Source organism: Rhododendron vialii, chromosome 10a, assembly GCF_030253575.1.
Source record: "Rhododendron vialii isolate Sample 1 chromosome 10a, ASM3025357v1".
Lineage (NCBI taxonomy): Eukaryota > Viridiplantae > Streptophyta > Magnoliopsida > Ericales > Ericaceae > Rhododendron > Rhododendron vialii.
In genome coordinates this window covers 1,935,154-1,959,418 of record NC_080566.1, presented here as the reverse complement: position 1 = coordinate 1,959,418, position 24,265 = coordinate 1,935,154, and the positions used below count along the sequence as shown (strand labels likewise).

General features: G+C 38.8%; 4 protein-coding genes and 1 non-coding gene across 9 annotated transcripts; 4 read left to right on the top strand and 1 right to left on the bottom strand.

Moving 5' to 3' along the window:
• The first annotated feature begins 2,352 nt into the window (after positions 1 to 2,352).
• LOC131304820 (uncharacterized) lies at positions 2,353 to 8,317 on the top strand. 3 transcript variants are annotated; one of them, XM_058332227.1, is made up of 9 exons: positions 2,353 to 2,583; positions 4,608 to 4,946; positions 5,748 to 5,781; positions 5,879 to 6,106; positions 6,304 to 6,393; positions 7,000 to 7,065; positions 7,173 to 7,264; positions 7,351 to 7,398; positions 7,833 to 8,317. In XM_058332227.1, exons 2-9 carry the CDS (start codon positions 4,609 to 4,611, stop codon positions 7,948 to 7,950), a joined length of 1,014 nt encoding a protein of 337 aa, XP_058188210.1. In that variant the 5' UTR covers positions 2,353 to 2,583; position 4,608; the 3' UTR covers positions 7,951 to 8,317. The 3 variants fall into 3 exon arrangements, with proteins under 3 accessions (XP_058188210.1, XP_058188211.1, XP_058188207.1); XM_058332228.1 differs by having other exon boundaries at positions 2,353 to 2,591; positions 4,615 to 4,946; XM_058332224.1 differs by lacking the exon at positions 2,353 to 2,583 and adding an exon at positions 2,840 to 2,994.
• LOC131305810 (small nucleolar RNA snoR100) lies at positions 3,499 to 3,606 on the top strand. Its single transcript, XR_009193367.1, has one exon. It is a non-coding gene; the product is annotated as a small nucleolar RNA snoR100 (small nucleolar RNA).
• A 986-nt stretch (positions 8,318 to 9,303) lies between the features above and the next one.
• LOC131304819 (anthranilate phosphoribosyltransferase, chloroplastic-like) lies at positions 9,304 to 15,126 on the top strand. 3 transcript variants are annotated; one of them, XM_058332221.1, is made up of 11 exons: positions 9,304 to 9,874; positions 10,145 to 10,237; positions 10,434 to 10,577; positions 11,123 to 11,284; positions 11,367 to 11,450; positions 11,624 to 11,812; positions 12,914 to 13,004; positions 13,214 to 13,273; positions 13,759 to 13,877; positions 14,489 to 14,623; positions 14,719 to 15,126. In XM_058332221.1, the coding sequence occupies exons 1-11, from the start codon at positions 9,704 to 9,706 to the stop codon at positions 14,728 to 14,730; spliced, it is 1,260 nt and encodes a 419-aa protein (XP_058188204.1). In that variant the 5' UTR covers positions 9,304 to 9,703; the 3' UTR covers positions 14,731 to 15,126. The 3 variants fall into 3 exon arrangements, with proteins under 3 accessions (XP_058188204.1, XP_058188205.1, XP_058188206.1); XM_058332222.1 differs by having other exon boundaries at positions 9,468 to 9,826; positions 10,187 to 10,237; XM_058332223.1 differs by lacking the exon at positions 10,145 to 10,237 and having other exon boundaries at positions 9,468 to 9,874.
• Positions 15,127 to 16,387: 1,261 nt separating this feature from the next.
• Positions 16,388 to 18,020, bottom strand: LOC131304818 (glutaredoxin-like). Its single transcript, XM_058332220.1, has 4 exons — positions 17,878 to 18,020; positions 17,678 to 17,766; positions 16,783 to 16,881; positions 16,388 to 16,679 (listed from the first exon to the last, which is right to left on the bottom strand). The coding sequence occupies exons 1-4, from the start codon at positions 17,931 to 17,933 to the stop codon at positions 16,597 to 16,599; spliced, it is 327 nt and encodes a 108-aa protein (XP_058188203.1). The 5' UTR covers positions 17,934 to 18,020; the 3' UTR covers positions 16,388 to 16,596.
• Positions 18,021 to 19,054: 1,034 nt separating this feature from the next.
• On the top strand, positions 19,055 to 24,019 carry LOC131304817 (cysteine-rich receptor-like protein kinase 46). The gene is made up of 8 exons (XM_058332219.1): positions 19,055 to 19,699; positions 20,917 to 21,226; positions 21,605 to 21,733; positions 21,822 to 21,946; positions 22,133 to 22,340; positions 22,530 to 22,764; positions 23,021 to 23,171; positions 23,680 to 24,019. The coding sequence occupies exons 1-8, from the start codon at positions 19,277 to 19,279 to the stop codon at positions 24,016 to 24,018; spliced, it is 1,920 nt and encodes a 639-aa protein (XP_058188202.1). The 5' UTR covers positions 19,055 to 19,276; the 3' UTR covers position 24,019.
• Positions 24,020 to 24,265: the final 246 nt, after the last annotated feature.

The following is a 24,265-nucleotide window of genomic DNA, read 5'->3' as shown; positions in this document are numbered from 1 at the left end:
ACAATTTTTAAAGGTAAGGATATTTTGGTCCTGAACTAATTCCTTTTTTAATTGAATTGGACTTGAGGCCTCACCAAAACCTAATTAGTGGACTAGAAGGGTTATGAAATTTAGAAGTGGATTTAGTGGGTTACAAATATGCTATAGTAGACTTCTCAACAATTTTTTAACTCTAAAAAAAATGGAAAAAAAAAGAAGAAGAGATCTCGTAACTTCTTTCCCTTTGTCACCGTCGCCTTTTTTCACAGTCGACTTCACATGTAACTTAATACTCTTCACCCTTTGAACAACTGCACAAATAATGAGTCAGTAAGGCCGCTGCGTGGACCAATTCAATAAAGTAGAACATATAATAATCAGAGTTTGATATAACCATATATACTCGCCATTAAAACACTAAATTAACCATATATGTTAACCATATAGGCCTGAATATATAACCATATATGTTTCTTAAGAGCAACAAAAAAAGTACAAAAAACATTCAAAAGCAAGCAAAAAAATAGTTTTAGTGCAATTGGACTACCGTTTATAGACTTAAATATATAACCATATATTTATATATGCATAAATATACAACCATAACCATGTATAACTATATATATAACCATATATGTTACCCAACAACAGCTAATCAAAAGTACAAAAAACAAAACCCTAACATATCTGAACATATAACCATATATGGTACCCAACAACAGCTAAACAAATGTATAAAAAAACAAAACCTTAACAGATCTGAATATATAACCCTTCAAATGTAAAGAACCATACCGAGGGACACAAGGTGACGAAGATCGAGTTATGTGTTACGATTTGGAAGGGCACCTGATGTTTTGAACAGATATATGATGATGAAGGTGTCGGCGACGGTGGTAGCGGTGATGGAGGGCGGGAACTCGGCCATGGTGGTAACGACCATGGATGGCGACGAAGGGCGGAGAGGAGGAGGAGGAGGAGGAGGAGTGCACCGTGGCGAGCAGGCGAAGAGTGAACCAGCGGTAGTGAGTAATCGGCAGGGACGGGATGTGACGGTGACGGGAGGTGGGTGGTGATGGCGACGACGACAGGAGGCTGCAATGAGAGATTTGTCTATGGTTTCTGCCGAAGAAGTTGGATCGTCTGGAAAAGGGGGGGAGGGGGGGAATGGGCTGGGGCTTTATAACGGGATTAAATGGATATGTTTGAAATTGAGGAAATAACGGGGCAGATTTTTTTTTCAAAACAGGGGGTATATTAGACTAATCAAGATTATCATATCCTTATTAATAGGTTAGTGGACTTAGGGGGTTATAGAATTTAAAAATGGACTTAGTGGGTTTGGAAAGTGGTATAGTGGACTTATGAAAAATTCTCCCTAAAATTTAAGCTACTCAAGATCGATTGGATTAAAATTAACTTGAAGAACAAACTCGTTGAATTTTTCAAATCAACGTTGAACAATCACCCGTTCAGCTCGTTTATCACCCCTATTCACATGAGTTGAACCATATTTGAACAATACATCCGAATACGAGGGCAGACATACTTCCTCTTTTGGTAAAAGAAAGAAACTCTGCCAAACTTCAACCAGAATCAATTATTTGACCGTTGAATTCGACTGGAAATAATTCGAAATTTTAGTTAGTAAACGTGGATCGATGATGATAAGCAGACACTTAAACAAAGGAGTAGATAGTGTGAGGATATATCTTATAATGCCACGTCATATATATGGTTTTTTTTCTAGAAGGAAGAAGAATATTATTGTGAAATGTGAAAGAGAAAATAGTCTCATTGACTAGCGACCACCTCCCAACGATGTGTTCCTATTTTGTGAAGCAGAGGTGGTGGCTACGAGTCTATTAAGTTAGTTGTGAAATAGTTGCGGCAGATGTCTAAGCGGTGCTTCCTTTATTTTGTTTTTTATTTTAATAATATCCTCTTTGGGGGTGGTGGTGGGTGGGTTTGTCCTCCTTTGGAGCTCCTTTGGAGGGTTTTTTCTTATTCTGTAGGACGAAACATCCTATATATGCGCTTATACGTTTTTTCTGTTGGACTGTCCGATCTGTGGATTCTCAACCTTCCTTAATGGAGATTTTTTGATGAATACTACCTCTCAATTTTTGGAAAAAAAAAAAAGACTTACAGGTTTATTTCAGTGGTCTTTGCGTTTATTCAATTTATTTATTGGTTCCAATGCATAAACCATTGCATTAAGTCACGTGAGGCACGATACAAGCCGTCTGGAGTCAACACCCAAAATTTGACCCACGTGTTCACGAAGATTTCTCCACCAACCAATCGTAAAGGGCCAACATTTATTTACGTATGGCCAAAAGCAATAAATACGTGTGGATGAATTGAAATTCCAATCTAGAACTCGCGCGAATCCTCCCCGCGCCTTCCTCTTCCGTCTTCTCTCTCTACACATACATATATTTGTGTACCTATACATGCATTCGTCGCGTCAAATTCATTCCTGTTAGTAGAAACAATCAAAAGTTGATATTCTCTGAAGAGTTTCTACGTTCAACATTCCAATCGTAACAAACCAACAATCGAAAGGAGAAACATTCGCCTTTCCCTTCGTTTTTTGTTCCAGTAAGTTGGTCCAATTTTTCTGTTTCCTTTGTGCTTCTGATACTTTGATTGGTTGTGGGTTTTCCTGATTCTGTTGTTATTTCAAATACCCATTTTAATTTTTCCTTGGATTGCGTTTTGATTTCATTGGTTTGCGAAACCCCATTTGCATACCAAGTGTTTGGGATGTTATCGTCGTGCATGTTTACATCGTAAAATTTGTCTATACAGCCATATCTGCACTGTACGTTTATATGGTGGAGCTTTGTGACCAAATCACTTAACATTTGGTATGGTAGATTCACATTCTTTAAAAAGGGGACATACCAGTGCTCGAATTCCCGCTTATGTAGGGTCTGGGGAAGGGTTGTTTCCGAGAATTGGACCCGTGACCTTTAGGCCACAATGGAGCAGCTTTGCCTGCTGCGCCGGGTCCGCCCTTCATTGGTTCACATTCTTTGTTTAAGATAAAGAAGGTTCTTATCATCTTCATTAGACTTTTGGGCTTTTATGTTTGCGCTTTCAATGGAGAATTAAACCTAGGCATATTGTTCTCTGTATCGCCGTAATTTTTATAGCCTACAGTTTTTTAATATTTTTAGGCAGTGAGAGGAACAAAAGCTATTCTTTGTCAGAGTAAACCCTCTAAGACTGCATTGTATGCCGTGGATGGGGACAAAGATGGAGTGCAGCGGTGACACGACGACCAAAATAAACCGCAAGAGAGACTGGGTGGATTCCCTTGTCTCCTAATAAGAAAACCTTCTGCCTCTCTACCATAATGTGAGGTTTCTCATTAATTGGTGATACGGCAATCACTGTTACCGTAATATTTACTCCATTGTGTGGGTGTACATGTATTGAGTGGATTGTATTTCCATATTATAGCTAATTAGTATGTCAAAAGGTTTTGTGCATACCGATGCTCTGGACTATCAATAAAGGAAGCATGGTAATGTGCACATAAATTAATTTGGGTCTCTAGGCCTGCCCTTTCTGATACCATTTGGCTTTGATTTGGGGGCATGGTTCTACATCAAAACGTCCCTGTAGCTCCTCGGTTCTTGGAGGTTTAGGGGGGCCACTGTTTCAATGGTATTCTGAGAGCAGCCACTTTGTGCATATATTGCCAAAGGTTAGGTCTGTCTCCAATCATCCTCCGCCCATACCCCCAATGATTGGGGACTAGATAGGTTCTGTTATGTTGTTGTTGTAGTAGTATGCCAAAAGGTTGTCGGGTTGTGTACTGTGGTATGCCTGGAAGTCTTGCATTCATGAAACCCAGTCTCGAGTCAGAAAGACAAGTCTAGATTGCCAAGATGTAGATGCAAGTGTCATCACTGCGTACATGTTTAGGTAAGCATCCATTGCAGCAAAATAATTCCAATTTGAATACTTGTCTTGAAATGCTCTCACATTGTAGGAGCATTTCTATACATCTTAGTTAACCTGCGCTTAATTGGATAACTGCAGGAAATGTATCCTCCATAGGGGTTGTATCAAAGCAATCCTTCCCCTATTTGTTTTGTCTCCCTCACATATGCTGATTGCAGCAGGCCTATCTATTGGCTGAATACAAATATGGAATGTCACTGCAGAATAGAAATTTGAATTCTGTCATTTGTACGCTTGCAACAAAACTCTTTCCGTTTTATTAATTATTCTATGGAATATATGACAAAAATTATTTTCCTGCAAGAACCATAGTGATGATGGAGAAAAAGATACTGTTGTATTCAGCCTTTTTCAAGGCCAGGGGCATGAGAAACAAAACAGAAGGCGCTCTAAACCTTTTTGAAGAAGGCTAAGATAGAAATCAACAAGATTTTATGTTGCTACAATGAGAATGGGGGGTTTTCTTCTTGTAGATTAAAACTGCCATGTTTGGATGTACAAACTGTTCCACACATTAGTAGATCTTCATTGATACTTTTACTCTTATTCAGTTTGTATGCATAGATGGCTGTTCTACTAGCTTCGAAGTAGAAGCATTCAAGGAAATTAAACATCTTTCTGAAGCGCAACTTAACTTTTTGATTTCACAGGATGCAGATATCGGTGACTACTACTGATGCTACTACTCTGGGTTACTGGTTAAACTGGAGGGTGGGACTCTGTGCAATATGGGTCTTGGCACCCATGTTGATTGCATTATATATGATATGCAAATATGAACGTTCAGACCAATCAGACTTTGAGGAAACAGTAATTCTCCAAGATAAAACTGGGGTTTTGTGTAATGATGATGCTTGGAGGCCATGCCTGCAAGAAATTCACCCTTTCTGGTTGTTGGCTTTCCGAGTTATTGCATTCTTCCTGCTTTTAGGGACTCTTATTTTGGATGTTGTAGTTCATGGAGGTGGCATATTATACTATTATACGCAGTAAGTAATCTGTTATATTTGGGCTCATTGGATGTTATGCAATATTGGACTAACTTAAGTCTATCTCAGGCTGACAATACTCTTGACAGCATTTACTAGTTCACCAATAGCAACAAAAACTACACCCACTTTGGTTCGCATGAATGGGGTTTGAAGGGGTAAATTGGGTATATAGCTACCTTTTGGCAGCCATAGCAGTAAAAGGAATTGAACAAAAGGAGAGACAACCTGTTCCTTTATTTATTAAACAAAGACATTATGAAGCATGTCAAAATTTGGAATATCCTGCTGGGTATGGCATGTATCATATAAGCAGACTTTCCAGTTAAAGGGTTCCAAAACTTATTCAAACCCCCAGAGGTTTGGATTGCAATACAAATGTGAATTGTTTGTTTCCTATTGTTGAGTCACCTATTGTCCCCAAATCTTAACCTATTAGGAAATAGGGCCAACAAGGTATATCAAGCTAACACTCCACCTAACATTGAACCTTGTCGTGCACGCAGAGAGGCTAGTTAGTACATTGAACTTTCAGGTGTGGCAACACATACCATCTAAACAGTTAGGTGATTGGGTTCTTGAGAGTCTTCTCGCACATTGTTTGATGGTCATATAATACGTAAATGGGTGCAAAGCTACAAAACCTTATCTGGCTTGTTTAGGATTCACATACAAATACTTTCATTCTTTCAGGTTCCATATGGTTTTGTAATTTTAGGGTGAAAAGTGGTTTTGGATATTTTTGTATACCTTTTACTATTTTTAGCTTCATTTTTTTGATGCATTTTGGTTGTTCAACAGATGGACATATATCTTGGTCACCATCTATTTTGGGGTACGTCACCTAATCATTACATATATCTTCAGACTTACTCCTGAAGTATCAATTTTATCTATGCCTAACCTCATGTTTTATGTTATTTTTTTCATAGCTCGGATCACTGCTTTCCATGATTGGATGTTATCAGCATTACAAGATGGGTGCAGCATCAAAGTTTGCTGGGGTGGGAAAAGATGCAGAGCAAGGATTGTATGTGCCTCTCACATACAGCGAAGCTGCATATAAAGCGAGAGAGGAAAAAAGCTTGAATTTCCAAAAAAAGAATGAATACTACCCTTCTCTAGTTGTCTTGTGTCATGCCTTTCAAGTTATTTTCCAGGTATATCCCCTCTTTAGGGTAATGGTAATGCGATTGGTTGTGCTCCAGAATTTCTGGGTTGCCAGGAGCTCATTCTTGTGGTTCTCCTGTTTCTGGAATAGAATCATGATATGCCGTTTTTTTTTCTTTCCATAGTATGGTTATTATTGCCAAGCAGGTTGCTTCTGCTTTTACATTTTTTTTGTCATCTTAAACAGATGTGTGCCGGGGCAGTGATGCTGACTGATTTTGTCTATTGGTCCATAATATTTCCTTTTCTTACCATCAAAGATTATGACATGAACTATGTAAGTATTCGCATACTTTAAGTAAGCTTGCCCTTTTATTTTTCATGTATTGCTATGTTACCTCGACTATACTTTTATTATCTTTTATCCTTTCGGCAATTGGTATTTAAATTTTTGCATAGTTTAAGTTGTTTACTTGTTCAATTAGTGATGGTAAATAGTCAAACTTGACTATTCATGCCAAATTTGCATATCCTATTTTCAGCCTTTTGCTGTTAGTAGCCTGCAAGGCCCACAAAACATTTTGCTGCATAGATTACATTCTGCTGTACTTTTGTTCTGCATTTACCAAGTCATGAAGAATACCTCTGATGAGAAAACCTCGAAAGAATATTATTTTTCATATTGTGTAGCCACACTTGGTCTCTCATTTGTATTGTGGTACTCAATCTCATGTGTCTGTTGTATGTCCCTTCTGGTATTGATGCATCTGCTCGAGTTTCTTTCCTTTCCCTTTAGTTAATCTTCATTTTGTTGCAGAATTTCCTTTGCTGTTTTTTTTTTTTTTTTGTTTCTTGTGAAAGTCACACATATTTCTGATGGTGTTTTTGTTTAAAAAGTACTTGATATTTCATTTTGAGTAATTGGTTTTCCTTTGTTAACCAGTTAACAGTAATTACACACTCGCTCAATGCCATACTGCTCCTCGGTGATACAACATTAAATAGCTTGGTAAATTGCTAATTCCTTTTATTATTTTGACCTTTTCTTTTACTCTTGTCTCATTTTATTGTTGACAAATCTTTGACATATTGGTAATCTTGTACCTCTATTTTCAGCGCTTCCCCTGGTTCCGGATTTCTTACTTTATTTTGTGGACTGGGGTATATGTTATCGTCCAGTGGATTGTTCACGCCTGTATCTCACTTTGGTAATTCTTGCCTCCGTTTTGTTCTGTTATATTGTGTCAAAATATTGGTTTCTTGACATGGATACCGATATTTCCATTTGTTACAGGTGGCCATACCCATTTCTTGACTTATCAGCACCAAATTCTCCCTTTTGGTATGTTGTCTCGATCACTCAATCACCATTGAGGCGTAAAAGATGATTTTTCCTATTATTTGGAATGGAAAATCATTTGACCTTTTTGATACCTGCTACAGATGTGTGTGTTTTTGGGACCTTATTTGGCAATTTCTTAAATTTAACATCTCTTTTTCACCAACATCTTAAAGTATTGGGTTGCATGCCGAAGATGACAATGCCCTTGACAAAGATGTACTATTGAAATGGTCTCGTCCAGTTTGTTCTAAAGTCTTGAAGAATAATTTTGTTATTTCCAATTCAAAATTTCCTTCATTCAACTTTGCCTCCATGCCTTGCCTTACCAAAGTTAACTGTTCATTTGGTTTCGAATTTGTTTTTCCTGATATTAGTAGAAAATTCAATCTCATGTATGCGAAGTCTTATTAACAAGTTGTGATGTTGAAATGCAGGTATTTGTTGGTGTGCTTGATGCATATTCCCTGCTACGGTGTGTTTGCACTAATTATGGATTTAAAACACTTTGTATTATTGAGATGGTTCCATCAATCGTACCAGGGCATGAGATAGAAACGATTCCAAGGTTGAGATCCGTATAGTTTTATTACTCCGTATGTTTCTTCCAAATTGTTTGGAATTTCGAGATCTCGATCCATGTTTCGGCACTACAGAGTAGCAGGATGTGTTTTCTGGTGGTTCTGAAATTTTCTTATCTGGAGAAGTTGGTTCAAGTCAGCCCAAGATCATCAGCCTCTTCCAAAGAAAAGATGTCATTTGTTTATTTATTTCTGTAATTTTCTTCTTGTTCTGGTTTTTCTCCTTCATACACGTGTATACATACATGTATGTTTATTGGCTCCTTCTTTCACCGGACAAATGCTAGATTTTCTCCACTAACCCATTCCGAATGCTACTTAAACAGATTTATTTTTATTTATCTTGTAATGTTTTAGTGTTATCAATGAAATTTTGAAAGGTAACTTTCTTTGCTGATAAAAAAAAATAAAATTAAGACGTGCAATTCTTCATCATGTTTGTCAGTGCGTCGGAGGTTGTAGCATGAGAAATTGAGTCTTTCTTGTGTCTAAGACTCAAACTCTTGCTGGTAAGAAATAAAAAGGGTCCAGTTAAATACAACTGCGAATTTACTAGATGTAGCCAATTTATAAGGAGGAATCCAAAAAATTTCTCTTATGAATTGGCTACATGTAGCAAATTCACAATTGTATTTATCAGCACCCAATAAAAATTCTGGCCAACTTAGCAGCTAGTCTCAATAGATAAGAATCACACAATATAGAAAGAAAAATGTTTAATTTCTCTAACAGCCCCTCAAATATGAGCTTGTAATTGCTTAACCTCCCTTGACTAGAAAAGATCCGGATCCTCGCCAATCCAATATTTGGACTGGACGAGAGACAGTCCACATCTTGACCGTCCATTGAAGAGTTAACTATTTCATGGAAGAGTTTTTGAAAAAATCTCAACCATTCATCGCAGCAAATGGACTGTCGCGACGAGAGACAGTTCACATCTTAACCGTCCATTGAAAAGTTAACTCTTTCATGGAAGAGTTTTTGAAAAAATCTCAACCATTCATCGCAGCAAATGGATTGTTGCAACGAGGAATGTCTCGTCCAGTCCAAATGTTGTACCGGAGAGGATCCGGATCCGACTAGAAAACCAAACCGAGCACATAATTGAGGGGGTGCTTTTGCTTGGTTTTATAGTTCAGCGATATTAAGCGATCAATACTCATAGCTGAGGGGGGTACAAGAGAAATTAACCCCGAAAATATTTACTCCTCCACTCCACGCAGCCGCGACAAGTAGTAGTACGTTGCTCTGGAAGCAGTCGGTTCTGCTCTGGCCATAGCGTTTACTTAAGACATAACTGCCACTTCAGAGCCGCATTAACTGATTCCAGCAATGGTAGATAGATAGATAGATACACCCCTCAACCACCAAAGACCCAAACTCCTTTTCTTTACTCGCCATTTCTCCCTCCCAAAATCTAGGTCATACATCCCCGATTACTCGAACTGCGCGTAAGTTGGCCTGGCCCGACGCGTGAGCCGTAAAAATATAACTACTTACACAATGCAGGTCACATAGTCTACCCTCTCGCTCTCAATCCAATCCTTGTTATATGCTCCCGCTCTCCATCCTCATTCTCCCGAATTCTTGTAATCTGAGAGTTCTTGAGAGAGGCTTTCACGCTCGCGCTCCCGTTCTCACTAAATGCATATATATACCTTACATGAACAATTTTGGGGGGAGATCGTTTCAGTCATTGGTGACTGTTCCGGATTTATGAAGTACTAATGGCTGTTTTTGCTCACAGCTGCGGTTCCATTTCTCTCTCTCCTCCTCATACTCGCAAGCGTTTCCTTGATGCGCCGATCGCTCAATCAGCTCCTCCAAGGAAGCTGATATCTACAGCGACTGATTCGGTCCGGTCTCGAGTAGATTTGGCTGTATTTTCCTCAAAAGAGGTACTAGTTAACGACCAAACATTATCTAAGTCTGTGGGGCCTGAGTGTGTGTAAGTAAGTGTTTGTGTATTTGCTTGTGCGGTAGCAAAAGTTGAATCAACGACTAGTGTGGATTACACAGTCTGTTTGGTTTCTGAGAAAATGTAGGATTGTTACAGGAACTATTGAACTTAATACAGATGTATTGATTAGTTTTTCGTGTTTGTGTTTTGCTTTCTTATCTTCTTATTTCTCTGTATCACTCTCATTTTTCTACTTGTATTTCCTCAGCTAATGGAGAGAATAGAAAATGTTGTAGTAAAATCTTCAGCGACTGATTTTCCACGCTCTCGACTTGATTTGCCTATTGCTTCCTCACAAGAGGTACTCGATGATCCGTGTTGAAGTTCGCAATTTCCACCTGTTTAGTTTATGAGAAAATGCAGGAAGGTTACAGAAATTAAGAAACTGAAAGCAGCCTGTGTCGATACTTTGCGTACTTTGGTGTTTCCTCTTATTTTTGGTCTAATTTGAAAACGTGCATCTTTTGTTTTCTTGCTTGTTTAATCTGTTTGTGCAGTTGATAGAGCGTTTGTTGAATCACGAGGACATGACCGAAGAGGAGGCTGAAGCTTCTCTCAACTTCCTGCTTAGCGATGGCAGTGAAACGTTAATTAGTGCTTTTCTTGTCCTATTGAGAGCCAAAGGAGAAACTTATGAAGAAGTATGTATGCATACACATATACATACACATTCATATTCACACACTTGAAAAACGCATGCCAAATTGTGTGGTCAAAAATTCTGCTCTTTGAGAATTTTGATAAAGATTCAACTTGAGTGATGTAGTGGTGGTGTTCTTACAATTGAAAGACATATTGATGGGGAAGAGATGTCGTTGCTTAAACTAAGTAGTCTTTTTCTTTCTAGTTTGTTTAGCATAGAGTCAAGGGAGTGTAAACCTATCGTTATCAATTTCTTGGCATGATAGAAATTTTTAGTGTTCAGAGCGGTGTATAGGCTCTGTTTATTGATTGATCTCTTTTGGTGCTGTCCACGTTTTTCCTTTTGTTCTTTGCTTTATTTTGTACATGGGTGGCATTCCCGTGATGCCTTTGATGGGTTATGTGTATTAGAGTGATAGGCCCACAACATAGCCACATTTTGTATTCCTGATTTCTATTGCCTATGGAACTGCTATGTCTACAAGGACAGAGGCATAAACATCATGTAAGGTGGTAGTTCACGATTACCTTTCTTGTGATATAGATTGTAGGACTAGCAAGAGCAATGTTCAAATGCTGTAGGAAGGTTGAAGAGATACATAATGCGGTTGACATTGTTGGGACGGGCGGTGATGGGGCCAACACAGTAAATATTTCGACTGGAGCAGCTATTCTTGCTGCAGCCTGTGGAGCAAAAGTTGCAAAGGTATAATCTGTTTTCGCAGTTGTGGAGTTCATTTAGAGTGATACTGGTCAAGTCAGAATTGGCAATAGCATCTTTATTGCAGCAAGGAAACCGGTCAAGTTCTTCTGCTTGTGGAAGTGCAGATGTTTTGGAAGCCTTAGGGGTGGTCATTGACTTGGAACCTGAGGTTAGTGCATCAAAACTTGAACAAGGTTGAGGAGCTTGTTATTTACAGAAATTTCAGAAGTACTAATTAACATGTTAAATGCTTAAAATATTGAATATTTGCAAATTGACCACGGCTCATGAGCTTAATTGGGGTGTTACTGCTAAGTTAATTTTCTGTGCATCATTGATCAGGGGGTGAAGAAGTGTGTGCAAGAAGTGGGAATTGGTTTTATGATGTCTCCGAAATACCATCCAGCAATGAAAATTGTTGCACCGGTGAGGAGAGTGCTAAGAGTGAAGACCGTATTTAATATCTTGGGTCCCATGCTAAATCCAGCGCGGGTGCCCTTTGCTGTTGTTGGTGTTTACAAGGAAGATATGGTACATTGTTTTCATCTTATCTGCTTTAGATTTTGTCTTTCTGACTTATAACCTAGGATTGGCGATTGCGTGGTGCAACCTTGTAGGCATAGGCTGTCAATCATAAGAACATGGGTCCGAGTCTAAGTGCAACCACTTTGTGCAGGAAAAAAATACATGACTAACCCTCCATTACTGTCACTGAACCACTATTTTTTTTGGGTAGTATAGTAGGTTTTTATCTCCCGCTCTTGACATCGCACAATATATCTGTCTTATAACATCTCTCTCTCTCTCTCTCTCTCTCTCTCTCTCTCTCTCTCTCCACCAGTGAATTCATAAGTTCTACAACAATGAAAACGTTAATAAATTAATGATGCTCCAATTTATCTTTCAGCAAGATTGTCTCCGATTATCTGTGTCCGAAATTTCCCATAATGTCGGCTTAACAGCTGGTAATATTTAGTATAAGTTGTTTGTGCCAGTAACTAAGGCTGGTGCCGTGCTAATTCCACCCTTCCAGCACCCTGCCTTGGCAGGACCAGCTCTCTGTAATGGCTTTGAAAGTTTTTGCTACCAGATTAAGAAGCTTCTGACTTTATAATCATTCAGCATTTTCGGTTGTTTTTTTCAATTATTGACGTCAAAAGGAGTAGATATCACAGTTTGGAATGGCCAACTTAGGTTACTTTCTGGAGGTTTGCCTTGACAATTGATCGATAGTTCTTGCACTCTCTAGAGGTTTTCTTTTTGTTATTTTTTCTTTGTACTCTTGGCTCAGAAAAGCATTGCATCACTACGTATGAAGAGTACATTACAACGAGTGAAGCAGTTTCCTTATATTAGAACTAGCCATGACCATTTTCTGATTCTCGGTGAGATGGTAATCATACCATGACACCTTGACATTGAATGAAGAATTTTGCCTACTGTTCTGTGATACCTGTCCATGATTAGGGTTCCCTTCTATCAGTGGATTGTGGACACATTATGCATTTCTTGTTTTGTGTAGGGTTTGAATAGTTGCCGACCTAATCTAATAGTTATGTTGTTCCAATGACTTCCTTTCTTTTTATTTCTGTGTGCAATGGTTGAGAGATTAACTTATTTACTCATGGGCAGGTCAGTAAAATGGCTAAAGCACTGCAACGGTATGGAATGAAAAGAGCATTAGTCGTTCACTCTCAGGGCTTAGATGAAATGAGTCCTCTAGGTAAGATTTCCTTTTGATTTTTTGAAATCTCTACTCATTTTGAAGAACTTGATGCCATTAATGCTTTAGGCAAGCATAGAACACTACTCTATTCGGTACATCAAAATCCTTATTCCCTATTACTTATAAATTTGATTTGGATATCCCTTTTACTTCCTCTTTTCAATCTGGTTTGCATTTCTGACCTTTTTTTTTATAAATGTTGACAGGGCCTGGTGAAATTCTTGATGTCACACCTGAAAAGATAGAGAAATGTTACTTTGACCCACGTAACCAGTTCCCTCCCTCATTCTATTGACTCAGACAAAATTTATAGTTTAGATGTGCTTAAAACAGATTGGGGTGAACTCTAGCTCCAAGTCCACCTTATGGAGGCGTGACTCTGTTATGTATGCCTTGGTTAGATTAATTTAAATCTTGAGGAGGTATTTGAAATCCAGGTTTAAATTCAATAAGTACAAGTTAGTTGAGCTCATCTTGCTGCTAGATAGATGCATACTTTTGTGGTTCACCATAAGTAAAACTCAATTGAAATTCCGGGTTTTGCATGTATGAAAGTGAAATACATCCATGTTCATGTTGTATAGAGTTGAAGGCATGAAAGCTGTCATCCTAAGCATGTTTTCGCAAACTCATATTGTTAGGCTGTTTAGAGTTTAATTCAAATTATCAGTGCAAACTTCTTGCCAAAGGTATTTTTCATGCTCGGTTTCGTAGAGTTCTTCCTAAATTCTGCAGGTTTTTTCCTGTGCAGTGGATTTTGGTATTGGTCGATGTACTTTGGAGGACTTGCGAGGAGGAGGTCCAGTGTACAATGCAGAGGTACTAAGGCGTGTACTATCTGGTAAAAGAGGACCCATAGCAGATGCATTCGTAAGTCTCCCTTCACTTTCATTTCAACTCACGTCATGATAAAGTGTCAACTCGTTTCTCATCTTAACAACATAATTTCTGTTGTCAACCTGTAAGAAAAATTGAAAATGCATGCAAACACCCATAAGCAGAATTGAAATGCAGATTTTGATATCCAGCCGTTAGGATTCCTGTAATTGACCTCAGTTTATTTGCTAAAACAAGAAGTGGAAATAATAAAAGACAAGGGGATATAGGCCGGTGAACTTGAAATGGAGCAGATCCAGGGTTATTCTCCCATAGAGGATTAGGTTCCTGGACGGATCTTTCTATTGGAGGATTCGAAGTAACTTGGCGAAAGGATTTATTTGAAGTCATTTGTTAGGAATTCTCGCAACCCAAAATATTTACACGTGGCTAAACAAACTCTACCTGTTCACCATCTTCTTGAGGTCTCTCAATCCTTAGCAATCTTTCCTTTGAATCCCAAGTTTAATTCATCTTTAATCTATCCTTGAACTTGATCTCTGTCCCTCTTTAGCTTAGTTTTGAAATGAGGGTGACCCTTCGCGAGCTACCACAGAAGTCATTCACACATGGAACAACTACTTATTTGGTCTGCATTGTGTCAGATCTTGAATGCCGCAGCAGCACTATTGGTCAGTGGACATGTTAGCAACCTAGCCGAAGGCGTAGCACTGGCATGTGAAACTCATCAATCAGGGAAGGCTCTCAAAACACTCGACTGCTGGATTGAAGTGACAAGGGTAAATGGATTTTCTTCCTCTGTTCCTGTTTCATTATCAACCTTTGAAGATAACTTGATGTTACGCTATTCTCTCCCGGTTTGTGTTTATTTCAGACATTCAAGTAGCCTACTACTGCCATGGTTGCTGGACTTTTGACCTGACTATCGACTGCCAAAGTTCGATCTAGTTTATAATTTGAGGAAAAATGAAGATTCATGCAAGTAACTTCTTGTAATGTCGGCCTACCATGTGGTGGTCCCACAAATACCAATTGCTGCAGGATCCCCCGAAGAGAACAATGCATTTTTTGCACATTTCTTGGACTGCAGGGTTGAAATTTCAACGAGTCATCAACGTTTGTCATCTGAAGCCAAAAAAAAACCCTAGTCTGTTTCATATGATGGTGTCTGAATTTGTACCCAGATCATCTTATTGTGTTGAGATTTTGATTGTAACATTTATTGTTAAAATGGTGCTGGTGTTTCGAGATTTAAAAGGCTTTCAGTAGCATTTCTTGGAAATCTGATTGTTAAAGAATTGGTGTTAGGTGCTTCTGAATTTTCGCAGGTGGAGATGGGCAGGTTACAGATATTTGTACTTTTCCCCCCCCCCCCCCCATAGTGTATACATCAACAGAGGATTAGCGGGTGTTAGTATATTAGTCAACGGGAGTTAAGAGGTTATCCATAGCCCTGAACCCCAAATTAAGGCTCCATTTGTTTTGATGTAAAATGTTTTACAATGTAAAATATTTTTCATGTAAAATGTTTTTTCAAAAAATAAACTTTTATTTTTCGGTGTTTGGTTGGCACTTGAAAATATTTTTAGAAATCAACAAAATAGTGTAGAGAGAGATGGGGAGCTTAAACGGTGGAGAGATATGAGATTATTGAAATTGAATGTGGGTCAGGATTGATGATCGATAAAACGGAGCAGTGAGAATTGCAGTAGAAGGCAACAGGTTCATTTCGGAAAATAACATACGGAAGATTTAACGGTAAGTCATTTTCATTCAATTAATGGAAAATGTTTTACATGTAAAATGTTTTCCTTATTTTTTACACAACCAAATACCGAAAAATAGGTAAAATATTTTACTGAAAAATATTTTACATCCAAATAAACGGAGCCGTAATGTCTTGCATTACTCTAGTACAACAATTAAATTTCCAAAGTCCTTGACTAATGTTTTGTTTGTACTTATTTTACAAGACCTAATTCTTTTCTTTTTCATCAATAAAACCATTATTTAAAGTTGAGGTGCACGTAAACTAGCCCGGATACTTGAGTTATAAAAAAAAAAAATTCATTATCCAAAGTCTAAGGCTGTATTTTGGATCTTCTACTTACGTAGAGATTTGTCAAAGGAAAAAGAAAACACAAGGAATACGACTTTGATTTTCTTTCCTGCATCATGTAGAAGAGTCCCTTATTCTTTCGTGCTCCTATTTTCTTTCCCAAAATCCTGATTTATTCATACAACTTGAGACAGAGAAGAGGAACCAAACTTCCCTCGTATATAGTTATACCTGCCCCCGGGTGCACTAGGGGTAAATGGTTCAAATAGCCAAAGATGAAATCTGAACCTTCGATTGCCGAGACATAACTCGGATCGCGCACTACACCCTGCACTACAAGATCCTCGGTTCTGCACATGTCATTGTGGTAATAAAACAACGCGAAAAACTACAACGGACAGCTCGAATCGCGCCCTACACCCTTGCACTACAGGATCCCCACTGCCCATATCAATGTGGTAATGAAACAAAGCGAAAACTGCAATTCCACAAATGCAACTTATTCCATAGATTAATCAAATCTCCATAAAAAGAGATTGAAACCATGAAAACATTAACAACTTCATGCAAATTGCTCTTAAGGTTTTAGAGCAGAGTCAAACAACAAAGACAGCCAACAAAAATGTAACTAATTTATTACAATAGCGGTAACTGGTAACATAGCATTTGTAGAAACCAGACACAAGTAATCCTCTAAGAGGAAGAAGATTTGGCAACAGCTCCAGCATCAGCCAGCAAAGGCATGAGCTTTCCTCCCTTGTGCATGGCCGTTGTTGCTGCAAAACGATAGAAATAGGAATCATTCTCACGGAATAGAAAACTTCAACCGTTGGAACTGAATATGAAACGATTTAATAGGTTAAGGGGTTGAAGCCATACCATCGCAGCCACCGATGTGATTGCCGCCAATGAACACATTCGGCACAGTTTTCTGACCAGTCCATTCTTTCAATGCTGCTTGTATCTCGCTTCCATCAGCTGTAAAGTGTTTGCGAAGAAAGGTGTTTATTTACCTAATACAATGTCACACACAACAAGAATGTTCTGCTACCAAACAATATGCGTAGTGATACTGCAAGTTAACCAAATGTCGCTTAGGAACAAAAGTAACAAACCAACGTAAAAGCAGGTGATTCTACCGATACCTTGATCCAATCAGTACGTAGAGTAGAATTCGACCTGAATTCCTTAGTATCCGTAGGATTGCCGTTTTTTGGTTAGATTGTTTAGTTCTTTCCCGAAATGGTAACAAATTGGCCATGTTTTAATAGAAAAAATACATAAGCTTCATGCTTATGAACTTAGACACCTACAGCAAAATAGCACAATAGAGTTACAAATGGGGCATGTTTGGACAGAAAAATTGAATTTCAGGAACGTAATCATGAGCTCGTTATACAGATCCTTCTGTAAAATTAGGCAGCACTCGCAGAAGAGGCCATAAACAACTGAACAATGGTGTTGATCAAATCAAATGTGTTTGAAAATTCGAATTCAGTCATCGGATTGGCTAGCACAAAGCTTTATTCAAATTGTCTGGATACATAATTGTGGCAAGTACACATACAACAGATACTTAGTCCGCAGCGAAAATACTCCCTCGTTTCCTAAAAGAGAATTCACAACGAAACGAGCAATTTTCAAATGAAAAATGAAGTACTCTTGTGCATAATTGAAATCTTGGTGTCAAGATAGCACTTAATTTTTTATCCAAAAAAATTTGCACGTCTCCTCGTAATGAACGAGAGAGAGAGAGAGATCTGAGAGTATTCACCTTCAGAATCCAACTCAACGGCCTTGAAAGTGGCTCCGATATCCGTGAAAAGTTTCTTCACGCTCACGCAGTACGGACAATACGATTTGCTGTGGATCAAAATTATAAACCAACACACAGACAGACAATACATAATCATTCCTCACACCAAATCAAATCGATCAATCAACACATACACATACATGTAGAGAGAGAGAGACCTGAAGACGACGACTGGGTTGGAGGCGACCATCTCCTTGGCCTTGGACATAGCCATTTCTCTCTCTCTCTCTCTCTCTCTCTCTTGCTGAACTCGTGTGCAGATCTTAAAAAGCAAGGGCAATCTTTACTGTTTTTGTTTTCCATTTATCCGATTATAGTAGTAAGAGTTTAGATTGTATACGGGGCACCTTAATGTACGGTAAGGCAACGAACACTTGGCAGCTTCCGATCCCTTGGATCCAAATTTTTGATGTGTCGTGTCACTGTCCCATTAGCTCATCCAATTCCTGTGCGTTGGCATCTTCCAAGCCCTTGGATCCAATTTTTAATGTGTCGTCAGCTTGACAGTGAAACCACCGGAAAATCTTGGGAGACGGATTAGTACGATCACAGATGACCACAGGATAATTAAAATTAACTTTACCATATATTTTGGCATCTTCAGAGTAAATACGTATTTACTTTTGGAAAATTCTAAAATCAGACTAGTGGGCTGAGTGTGTGAATGTGTATTAAAGAGTATAAAAAGTACACAGAAATGCCTATTTTTCTTGTCTTCTAGTATGCTTATCGTCAGCCCAGTAGGCTGACAATAGCAAGACCGTTTACTTTTACCCGAACTTTTAATTTCTTCGCCCAAAACAAATACTCCTATCGAAGCTGTTTAATTTGTTTCAGAATATTATCTTAAGGGTTCCTGAAAAAGGAAGAAGAGCTTATTCAGATATCAAATCCTTTTAAATGTGAGTATATATGTGTATGAGCTTATATGAGTATGAGCCAAGAGCAAACATTCCGGAAAAGTGAGATTTTAAATGCGAGTATATATGTGTAAAGTGTGTGTGAGCGAATTGCGAACGTGTGTGATTGTGGAATTTTCCAAAATCAAATCCTTTTGAGAAAACTAAAATTCGCTTCTACGCCTTTCACGGTAAACAACACACGACCAGCAACCGTTTGAGCTTTGCGAAAACTCTATTTCACTCTTATTGGTTGGAAAAAAATGTGGGTAAGCTGTTAGACAAAATATTCTTACGAGACCCACACCACACATTATAAATTCGACCCGTAGAGGTACACGCAGGTTGATTCGGGCACATAATCGTCAAGAAAAAATTGGAATTTATTTTAGTTCGTTGCCGAAATACTATATATAGATTGCTCCAGCTGAAAGAGTCAAAATCAAGACCTTTAATTTAGGCTGTTAACAAATCAGCTGTCACTTGGTAATTATACCCTCAAACTGCGATAATGCTACAAAAAATAGAATCCATTAAACCTTACAAACCAAAAACACAACAAAAATCATGAATAATCAAATCCCAATATCTCTTCTCTTCAATTTCTACAGAGAAAAATCATCTCTTTCTCTATTAATTTCCCAACTCTTCCCCTCTGATGGCCATCGTTCTTTTCTCCTTCGTCGCCGTCCTCGTAGCTCCGTTACTCCATCTGTCGATGGTGGGATGTGAAACGGACGTCGTCCTTCAAAAAATATGCGGACACAACCAAGCGCGAGACGGATTGAGATACATGGCGAATTATTTCAACGTTACGAAAACGATGCATGGAGAGATGCGAAAGAAGAGGTTTGCGTTGAGGAAAGGGGGCGAGGACCCTGACCAAATTTACGTGTTGTCTCAATGCATGAACGACCTTTCTGGCGATGCTTGTGATGCCTGTTTTTCTCGAGGTAGCTCAATGCTGGGCAATTGCTTGGCGTTCACCTCCGGTCGAATTTTTCTCGGCGAATGCTTCATGAGGTTCGACAATTATAACTTCTTTCGCGAAACCACTTCAACATCTATCGATGAACGTCAGGTAATGTTTGTTTCCGTTCGATTTTGGTAATCTTGTTCCAAATATAATTTGTGAATCCTAGTTTTTGGGAAACATGGGGCTGTTTTTTTCGTTAATTTGAAACCACAACCATCTGGTGGTACATTTAGCAGGGTTTTGTTTTTTATAAAAGGAAATAAAATTCATTGAAAAGGCAGAACAATAAAAATTTATTTGAAGGTTCCAAAAATGTGATGATCATTATGGTCACTAGAGCAAATAATTCTTCAGATTAAACATACCTTGCCCCCCTACACTTAACTCAAATTCCCGAATTGAACGCTTTGATTACCTATTTCAATTGTAACAATTCGCTAGATCAAATTCTGATGTAAACCTTCCAACATGCCCGTGTATTGACGCGTATGTGAAAATATTTTGGAAGCCACGCTGGCGTTATTCATTAGTCCACGTAACAACTTGTAGAAAATTGATAAATCCTAAGCATAAGGGGGTCAATCGTAACGTTTGGAAATTCAAAATCAAATATGGGATATAGAGTAAATGTTTGGGTGCAGAATGTAATTAACCTTCTCTCTTTTTAATTTTTTTGGAAGCCATGGTCATATTTTTCAGAAGTTTCTGCCCTAATTTTTTGTTACTCCATCAATGCACTTCAAGTCATAAAATCAGGTCTCAAACTTTGTGCAAAATACATAAATTGAACCTCAAGCTCTCTAAAGTTTTCCCCACTAGACAGTGTTACAATGATGCATTGTTTCTCAGTTTGTATGGCATTGAATTCTTTTGTGTTATTGATAACTTGGTGTCCGAACCAGCTTTCGTGCACCTCGATTATTTCTGGGTCCGTAAAGAGTTAAACGACCATGCAAACTTCTAGTGCCCTTACGGTTTGGAACGTTTGGCCTTTGTGAGAGTCGACCTCGCGACTTTTGGGATGACAAGCCCTTTAGTTGCTGTCTCGTACTGCTCAAACAAACCTATTTTGCGCCAGAAAAGTTTCTAACAAACTGCACGTAAAATTGAAATAGAAGGTGTACAAATGCGGATGTACACACGTGTGTCCAGTACCATCAGACGTGTGTGGACTCCACGCCTAACATGTGGGACCACACACGTCGGACTGTTCTTAACGCACCTGTGGGTCTCGGTTTGCGTCTGTAGCATTGCGGAATTAAAATTCATCAAAGCATAAATAGGGGTTTTGATTGACTGATTTAATTGAATTGGGAAAAAAGAGATGCAGCAACAACACTGCCCGTGCACCCAAGCAATACACGGAATCAGCAACAGTTTTAATCAACGAATTGGCGCAGAGGGCGCCCAGAAACAGAGGATACGCCAGAGGGAAAAAGAAAACTTTCAAAGACGATGATTCACCGGTCCATGGCGTGGCTAGTTGTTTGAAGACAATGGACACCCGCAGCTGTGCTACGTGCTTGGCCAACGCTAGCGCGGCTGTCGCCCGGTGCCTGCCGTCGGAGGAGGGGATAGCTTACAATGCCGGTTGCGTTGTTCGTTACTTCCACCCGCCGTCTGCCAACAAGAGTAAGGCTTTTTGCTAGCTACTTTAGTCTTTTTTTGTATCATCTCCGGCAGACTCTTTAAATTTTTGTGTTGTACTTCATTTTTTCTTGTATGATAAAAGTATAGCTTTTATCTCACACGGTTGCACCCCATTGCATCAGTATTGTCGCGCGCCCAGTTTTTACTCGCCATCGCCTACTCACTTTTTAGGGCAAGGAGGCGACGCTTTCAAAATCTAGAATCGGGTGTCAATAAGTGTCACACAATTGAGAACTTACTCAAATACTACTTGCAATCTCATAATCAACATCCTATACTTTGTTACCACTCTGAGCGCTCTTCTTCTTCATTGCTCATTTCGATTCGTTGACATTCTATTACTACGTAAATCTTTCGCAGATAATTTCGTTATGTACGCCAAGTACGCGCTTGGAGCTGCGGCCTTTTCGTTGATCGTGTTTTTGATAGGGATTGTTGTTGGTAACCTCATTTACAAGAAAATAAAAAATCACCAGCTTGAAACTCAAGGTAAGGACTAATTTTTCTCCCCTATCTAAAAGTCATTAATTTTTCATATTTAACACCTGATAATCATAATGCGAACCTTTTTTTATAGGTTTGGAGATAAATTCACTAATAACAATAAGCATGAGATTCAAATACTCAACACTACAAAAAGCAACCGATGACTTTAGCGTATCCCACAAGATTGGACAAGGAGGTTATGGTGAAGTATTCAAGGTACAATTAATCAGTTCATTTAGGTTCTGTTTGAGTCATTGTTTTTGTGTTTAATTCTGATAACTGTTCTTGACTAGTATAAGTTCATGATCCAAACAAAGTCTTACTAGGTCGCTGGTGCTGATGCCTCCTTCCTTTCGGTTTTTTACCCTTTTTTCTGATTTGGAACTGGTTTTGAGATGACAGGGAGCACTGCAAGATGGGAGAGAAATCGCGATAAAGCGGCTATTCATAAGTGGCAGGAGTCAAACCAATACAGTTTGCAACGAAATGGACATAATTTGTTTGGCTCAACACGAGAACTTGGTGCGATTCCTCGGTTCTTGCTTCGAGAATGACAGCCTCCTTGTGTACGAATTCGTCGCGAAGGGAAGCCTTGACCGCACCCTATTCGGTATGCTTGTCACTACGTACCAATTCTCTATTGCTTCTTGTTTGGCAAAAGTTTTCAAAACTCGTGTTTTTCGAATCGTTGTTTCAGTCAACCAGCTTCTCAATGTTTTAATCTAATTTCATCACTTACTGTTAATATTGTGTTTAGAATTTGGCAACTAATTTATGTTACGCGCGAAATGGAAGGAAGATCCGGAGAAGAAGAAAGGACTGGACTGGAAGAAAAGGCTGGGAATAATCGAAGGAACAGCCAAAGGGTTAGAGTACCTTCACAAACAATGTCAAGCACGGATTATTCACAGAGACATCAAAGCGAGTAACATCTTACTAGACTGGAAATATAGACCGAAAATCTCGGATTTCGGTCTAGCAAGATTCTATTCAAACGACCAAATTGGTTCCAACATCGCCATTGCAGGGACACTGTAAGTATGAGATTTCATCTCTTATAATCTTGCCTTGGAATTTTCGCGAATTAGATTATCCGAACTGGCTGAAAAGAAGTACGAGAATCAATACAAAATCCTGTATCAACACATTGAACCAGTAGAGTATGATATGTTTCATGATTCAACACTTGAAAGCTCATAATTTTCGGTAGTTAACGGACATATTTCTGCAGCTAAATTGTATATGCAATGGATACCTTATGCAAACTAACTCTTTGTGTTTAATTTTCAGAGGTTACATGGCTCCTGAATACCTTGCTCAGGGTCGCTTGACGGAAAAAGTAGATGTCTACAGTTACGGAGTACTTGTTCTCGAAATAATCAGCGGTGTTGAGAACAACAATTACCATTCTGAGGACATTCTTAGCACTCTAGTTACAACTGTAAGTTTCTCTCCCTTCCTGTGCATGCGGATCATCATTCTTGCTGCAAACGTAATTCTTATAATAAAACGTTCTAACCGGAATAATGTGACAGCGATATTTGAATATCATCATGTGTCACGGCGCTAGTTGCTCAAATAGAAGGCTTAGGAATGCCCATACATCTGTTGTCAAAAGATAATTTTGGCATATCATCAGTGGTTTCAAAATGATGTTGCAGAGATGCTTTTGCTTGCAGAATCATGAGTAATAATATAGACCATATAAGTGTTTTGTTTTGGGAAAAAGAATGACAATATGAAAGACCACATCATTCTGTTTTGAATCATGTAGATATCAGTACCATTTCCTCTCTCAACCTTGAATAACTTTAACGCTAACTGTCCAAACTCATTAAAAAATTTTACCAAGAAAACACAGTCGTGAAAATCTTGCATCCAACCGCGGATTAATGCATTACCCGGTTGTTTTTCACGTATGCTCAGCCTTGTTTTCCTATATTCCGCAGACATGGAAACACTTCCAGGCAAAGACAGCAGGAGAGATCATAGACACAAGCATTGCAATTGAAGATGCGAAAGGAGTTGAAAGAATTATCCAGATTGGTTTGTTGTGCACCCAAGAGTCCCCGTCGTTGCGCCCGGACATGGGAGACGTGGTTCAATGGCTTGAACGCAAGAATCTGGAGTTGCCTAATCCTTCAAAGCCTCCTTTTGCAGATGAGTGTCTAACAATATTGTCAGATTCGCCATTAGTTTCTCTTAGCTTTAGGCCTCACCAACACTCCATTTCAATTGATTCATGTAAATATTACGATGTTGATAATAATAATAATAATGAAAGATGAATTTTCGTCATATACATATCCTTAATTTTGTTTTTTTTGTTCTTTTCTTTTGGTTCGAAACTTAGTCACATGGGTTTTCAAGCCATCAAAGCTTTGCACATATTGTGTACAGGTGTCCGAGTAAGCTTGTGTGCACCTCGACTACTCCTAGGGGTTTAATCTTGCCGCCCACATGGGTTCTCAAGCCATCAAAGCTTTGCACATATTGTGTACAGGTGTCCGGGTAAGCTTATGTGCACCTCGACTA